We start from the raw sequence: 6,780 nt of genomic DNA, 5'->3' as shown, positions 1-6,780 counted from the left end.
TAAAGCCACATCGGTCTCTTTCTTTGCTTCATTAAGGGTCATATGATAACTTTGACCCTTAGGTTTTGGTGGCATGATCCTTGGGGTAGCTTTCTCAACCTTTGGAAACCCTGCCTTCATGTGTCCATCCTCTCCACAATTGAAACAAACTATTTATTTTGACTAGGCAATTTGTAGAAATATGTATGGGCTTTTTGCACATGAAGCAGACGATGCAATCACCAACATGCTTTCTCTTGCCCTGGTCACACCATTTGCCTTCTTGGCTGCTCCCAGATTTGTTGCTTGACTATGAAAAAATCTTCTTCATCTTGATGTTGTTGTTGCTTCCCCCGGTCGTGCTCTTTTCATCGACCTCAGTCTTGGTAGCAGCTTTCTTCTTCATCATACCCTCCACAGATTTTGCACTTGCTAGTGTGTTTTTTAATACAAAATGTAGCTGTTAAAAAAACTACTAGGAATGATTTTAAGGCTTAAAATGATCTAGTACTAAAATTTTCACAAACTACTAATGATCATACTCCGATTAATTATTTGTTTTTGTACTTCATATTTTAATTAACATGTTGGTAGAATTTCTTGTGTATTTTTGTTACATTTCATTGGGTTTTCTTTTATTTTGATGTTTGATGAATATGTTTATATGTTTCAAGTGAAAATAGAGTTGTAGATGTAGTTGAAGATGAATATGTAAGTAATGGTGACGAACAAGATGTTTGAAGTGATGATCCACAACATAAATGAATCGTCTGATATGAAGTCGTTAGTGAGGAAGGGTAGCAAAGAGAACGAGGAAAGTGAGGGCATGATTTGAGGTCCCACACATTTAATAATATTGATTAAGAAATAGTAAAAATTATTAAACAAACAAATAATATCTATATAAATTAAAAAGAAAAAGAAAATAAAAAATATATATATTTTACATAGATTAAAAACCTAATGTATTTTTGACACTCTTAAAAAAGATGACCACAATAAGTAGGTCAAGATTTTTAGGTTGTGTAGGAATAAATAAAATTCTCTATATTTCCTATACGTGTTTGAAAAATATTCAAATCCGAACATCCAATCCAAAAACCCAAAATTTTGATTTAAAAATATCTTAAATTTCGGATATCCAAATTTTTGGATATCTAGTTTTTCGGGTTCTAATACGGATATCCATTTTATAAAATTTTGGATATTTCGGATATCCAAATATTCGATAATTAAAAAAATATTTCTATGATTGATTAACGTTGGGCATTTTCATTTTGTATTCTTCTAGGGTGAAAATTCAAAATTAGAGATTTAGAGTCTCAAAATTAGAGAATTAAAGAATTAGAGTCTCAAATTTGTAAATTTTAAAAATAATTCTATTACTTAGCTATATTGCTTTTGAAACACAGATATTTGTTTATGTCTTTCAGTGATACATTTTTCAGAAAAGTTAATATCAAGATTAAGTTACACAATTATTTATTTTATTGATATTACACTAATGACTTGTAGCTTTTTCAAGTACTTTATATTAAGAAAGCTAGTGGTAATTTTCTTTCTTTTGTATAAAGAATGACGTGTGCTTAATTAATGCCTTTTTCTCAGCTGTTAAACATGATTAACATCCTTTTTTTTTTTAATAACCGTCTTTGATCAATAGTTATTGCATATAAGACCGGAGGGTTAAGGTGAGAAATTCTTCTCAATTTTTTGTAGGTTGCAACATTATTTTCTTCACTTTTATTTTCCTTACCAAAAACCAAGGAGTATGCGGTAAACTCCCCTCAATTTCTTTTGATTTTTTTAAAATAAAATTAATTGATTTAAATGATAATAGGAATATAAAAGCATAGTGTTTATTTTGTAATTTTCGAAAACTATTTTTGTGAAGAAAAATTCAGAGTTAAGGTGTATTCTGCCATAAGACCAAAACATAAGGGCTAAATATGCCATTTCCAGAAACTTCTTCCTTCTTTCAGAGCTAAGGTGTATTTCTATGAATTGTATTTTTAGTCCCTATAGTTTTCAAATAGACAAAAAGACATAAACAATCACGAATATTTCAAATGACAATGACATAAATAGCCCCTATAAGAAAAACAATTACATAAATAGTCTATGTGTAACAAAATTATAGAAACGATCATCGTCTAAAATAAAATTACAGAAATATTCTTTCTAGATGAAATTATAGAAATGATTCATGTGCTATTTAAAGTTACATAAATAAATAATTCGTGTGTAATGAAGTTATATAAATGGTCCCTATATAAGACAATATAACATAAAATATCATTTTGTGTAAGACAAAATTAAAGAAATTGTCTATATCTAACAAAATTTCATAAATGGTCCATATGTTTCATATAGACAAAATGAGAAAAATGCTCATTGTGTGAGAAAATAAAATTACACAAACAATCACCCATGAGATAAAATTATAAAAATAGTCAATAAGAAATAGATACAAAAATGGTTAATATGTAAAAGAGTTACAAAAATGAAACATGCAACAAAATTACTAATCACTATATAAAACAAAATTAAATTTTCTATTTGTATAAAACAAAATAAAAAAAAAAGATTAAAAAAATAGTTGATCTCGTTACAAAGCACAAGTTTAAAACACTTGTTAGTTGTTACACATGTAAACAGATATAAACTTGGAATAAAATTGCAATTTACTCAAACAAATAAACTACATATAAAATTTTGTCTAAATTCACAATTAGAAAACGAGAAAATTAAAATTTGAGTTGAAAGTAACTGTTGCTTAACGCCACGCCATGCTTCCCACGTTTCATCTACACCTTACGTTTTCTTCCCTTTCTTTTATAAACACAAAATCCCTTCATTTCTCCTTAGATATTTTCTCTCTCCACCACTTGTCCCTTCGCCGTCGGTGGCACCACTACACCTCACCTCCATGGATTCCCAAACCTGCCACCTCACCATCACCACCTCCACCGCCACCGCCGTCGCCCACACCCTTCTTCTCCTCATCCAAGATGATCCCACCAACCCCTGTTCCAAAATTGAAGCCGCTAACGAGATCCGGCGACTCACCAAGACTTCCCAGCGGTGTCGCCGACAATTCTCCGCCGCAATTAAACCCCTTGTGTCGATGCTCCGCTCTTCATCACCGGAAGCCAACGAAGCTGCCCTTCTTGCTCTTCTTAACCTCGCAGTTAAGGACGAAACGTATGTTTGTTTATCTTTCATCTTTTTCTTTGATAATAATAATACTATGATGATGATGATGATGATGATGATGACTTTGTGTTGAATCGTTTTCTTTTGTTATCGTTGCACCCTTTTTTTGGCTGAATCAGCAATATCTGGAAAAAGAAAAAGGAATCGAAGCTTTTTTGAAAGTGTGTTTTGTGGTCTCTTTTTATCGTTAATCTTTTTTCCAATTGGTTAACAGAAAAGAATACAATTTGACCAAGATAATCAAATTAGTGTTTGTTCTTGATCACAAAAATTCCATATATTGTTCTTTAAATTAAACAATATACCCATGATTTTTGATTGGAAGTGTTTAGTTTTATGAGTAGTTCTGTTCGTACTTAGAAAAACAGAGTTCTCTCTTGTTCAAAAGATTCCCTGCTAGGATATTTCATTGGTGATTTTAAAATTGTTAAGAAGAAGTTAAAATGAATTAATATTTGAAAAGTTTTTGTGGTTTTTATTTCTTCTAATGGTTATTATATTAGTTTAATGTATTTTAGAATTTAAAACTTGCATGATTGATTAATCTTGAAGTAAATTGTGGTTGGTATTTTTGGGTTGTCGTGTGCTTGTTTTTCATTGTTTTAGCAATTTAATAATTGAAATAACTTTTTACAACTTTGTCTGTGGTCTCCTACTACACATTAATATCTTCCGATTTCAAAAGTAATATGAATACATTTATTAACATATATTGTTAAAATAACTCATACAATTTATCAATTTTGCAAATGGTTGCTTAAATTGATTATTTTTTTTTTTATAGTAGTTGTCCACTTGTCCTATACAATTTTTTTTATATAAACAATAATTTATATGTCTTAAATTTTACTCTACGATCTTGAAAAACGAAAAGAAAAGCTATATAACTATTTTTTTACTACATAGAAAAACTTTTGTATACAATCAAAACTTATATCTGTTTTTTGATGAGAAAAATGTTACGTACAAATAAAGTTATATAATTGTTGTTTTCAATTGAATCAAAGTTTCATTAATTAATCATTATTCATATATCTAAAATCTTGAATCTTGTTTTCAGGAACAAGATTACAATCGTGGAAGCTGGTGCCTTGGAACCAATCGTAGGTTTTCTTCAATCGGACAATTCAACCATGCAAGAACATGCAGCGGCGGCGTTAGTGACTCTATCTGCATCTCCGGTGAAGAAGTCCGCCGTGGGAGCATCTGGGGTCATCCCATTTCTCTTAAAAATCATAAACCACGGCTCCCCACAAGCCAAAATGGACGCCATTGTAGCTCTCTCCAATCTCTCAACAGAACCCGATAATCTCTCACTAATTCTCCAATCTCACCCGATTCCCACCTTAACAAACATCCTCAAAACCTGTAAAAAATCCTCAAAAATCTCCGAAAGATGCATTTCGCTTCTAGAAACTTTAGTCGATTACGAAGAGGGAAGAGTTTCGCTGACGTCAGAAGACGGTGGAATCCTTGCGGTGGTTGAAGTTCTCGAAAGTGGGACCCATCAGAGCCGGGAACACGCAGTGGGAACACTTTTAACTATGTGTCAAATCGATCGAGGGAAATACAGAGAACCGATACTTAAAGAAGGTGTAATCCCTGGACTTTTGGAACTAACAGTTCAAGGAACTCCGAATTCACGAACAAAAGCGCACACCCTCCTCCGGCTGCTCCGGGAATCGCCGTACCGGAGAACGGAGCTCGAGGCTGACACACTTGAGGATATATTAAGTAATATAATATCGCAAATCGATGGAGATGAACAATCTGGAAACGCGAAGAAGATGCTTGCAGATATGGTGCAAGTGAGTATGGAGCAAAGTTTGAGACATTTGCAAGAAAGAGCTTTCGTTTGTACTCCATGTGATCTTCCGATTTGTGCTTCGGAAGTTTCTTTGAAGTAAATTATGCCGGTTTTCATGGCTTTTTCCGATGGTGTTTGGGTTTTCCGATGATAAAGTATACCAAAGTTGGTAAAGCCAGTCCAGGCCTTGTGGTAAAGGTATCATGAGACTGGTAGGGTTCTTTTTTTTTTTTTTTTTTTTTTTTTTTTTGTCTTTTTTCCAGATGTGGATGTTTTAGGGAGTTGTAAGTTGATGGAGTAAGGTTGTACATTGGATTGTGTTTTATGATTTCATTTCTGGATAAAAGGAATATGTTTTTTTAGGGTTAGTTTGATTTTGTGAAAAGTTGTTGTGAGTGGATAAAGGTGGTTAAGTTTTGATGCTTTGTGTAGTGGTTTACGTAATGTATATGTGTGTTTTATTGGTGAATTTAAAGTTAGGGGGCCTAATCTAGTAATAAAGACTTGTTGATAGTGGACTAGTGTTGGTCCTAAAATGGATTATTTTTTCGTCAATGAGAGTGTTAAATTGCAATTTTAACACTTCCTATAGTCAAGGGATGCAACCACCTAAACCAAAATGGAAGAGTTTGGTGTATTCTATATGGAATAATCTGGTAAATATCAAGTGGTTTTGTCGGTTTGAACTTTTAAAATATAATTGGTTGGTTTGGAATATTTAAAACCGACTAATTTGGTTGGCAAATTGAAGTAAAAGACTGTTCATCTTGACTCAAATTAATGTTGGATTTCTGATTTTTCTTCTTTCATCTATCAAATCAATGGTGGATCTAGGATTTTTCTTCTTTCATCTATCTAATCTATTTAGTGAGTGGTTATATGATTAGTTACGATAATTGAAATCAGATCGGGATGGTTCAAAACACACTACAAACCAATTCAATGCAAAAGAAATTATATATGAAACAGATGTCATCGGGATGGTTCAAAACACACTACCAAACCAATTCAATGCAAAAGAAATTCTATTTACCAAACCAATTCAATGCAAAGGAATTTCTATATGACTAGATGTCATTTTGTATATTTCAAAAGCTCTATATAAATTAAAGTTACATGTTGCATCTTCCAATTATTTTGCCAAACATTTTTGCATAAATAAAAACACGTTTATATAAATAAAAACCATAACTTCTAACTTACATCATTCAGCTTTCGGCTAGCAACTATTACTGCAAATATATTATCTGCAATGTCACTCCTATCAACCACTTCTATGTCTAGGTCTCACCTCTCCTCTCAAGTTTACCCCGAATCAATAAAAGTCATTGCTAGAGGACGAAACGTCAAACCCTTCCCTTTCTCTTGGTCTCAGACTCAACCTCTGTCTTTCTTTTACTATATGACATTGTGAAATTGTTTTGGTTTTTAATTTCTTTTATACATCCTTGATTTAGGAAATTGTGATTTGTGAAGTGATATTTCTATCAGATGAGCATATATATATATATATATATATATATATATATATATATATATATATATATATATATATATATATATATATATATATATATATATATATATATATATATATATATATATATATATATATATATATATATATATATATATGTGACTGATTTGTGAATTTATAAAGTTATAGTGCAAGTGGATATACCAACTTCTTAACCTAATTTATGCAATCACTTGGTAGGGGGATAGGGTTAGGTTTTGCAAGTTCTTTCGTGATTGGTTGTTTGTTTAATTACTTTCAA

At 31.5% G+C, this 6,780-nt stretch overlaps 1 protein-coding gene across 1 annotated transcript; it reads left to right on the top strand.

The window, feature by feature from the left end:
- Positions 1 to 2,743: 2,743 nt before the first annotated feature.
- On the top strand, positions 2,744 to 5,364 carry LOC145036965 (U-box domain-containing protein 45-like). Its single transcript, XM_078985500.1, has 2 exons — positions 2,744 to 3,183; positions 4,256 to 5,364. Exons 1-2 carry the CDS (start codon positions 2,909 to 2,911, stop codon positions 5,100 to 5,102), a joined length of 1,122 nt encoding a protein of 373 aa, XP_078841626.1. The 5' UTR covers positions 2,744 to 2,908; the 3' UTR covers positions 5,103 to 5,364.
- The last annotated feature ends 1,416 nt before the right edge of the window (positions 5,365 to 6,780 follow it).

This window comes from Lactuca saligna, chromosome 3 (assembly GCF_052625555.1).
Source record: "Lactuca saligna cultivar CGN05327 chromosome 3, ASM5262555v1, whole genome shotgun sequence".
NCBI lineage: Eukaryota > Viridiplantae > Streptophyta > Magnoliopsida > Asterales > Asteraceae > Lactuca > Lactuca saligna.
Note: the sequence above shows the minus strand (reverse complement) of the source record. Positions and strands in the feature narration are given on the sequence as shown.

Coding starts and splice junctions, on each gene's coding strand:
- LOC145036965 (XM_078985500.1), top strand. CDS start 2,909: ATGGATTCCCAAACCTGCCACCTCACCATCACCACCTCCACCGCCACC. Junction 3,184..4,255: donor CTCGCAGTTAAGGACGAAAC/GTATGTTTGTTT, acceptor TCTTGTTTTCAG/GAACAAGATTACAATCGTGG.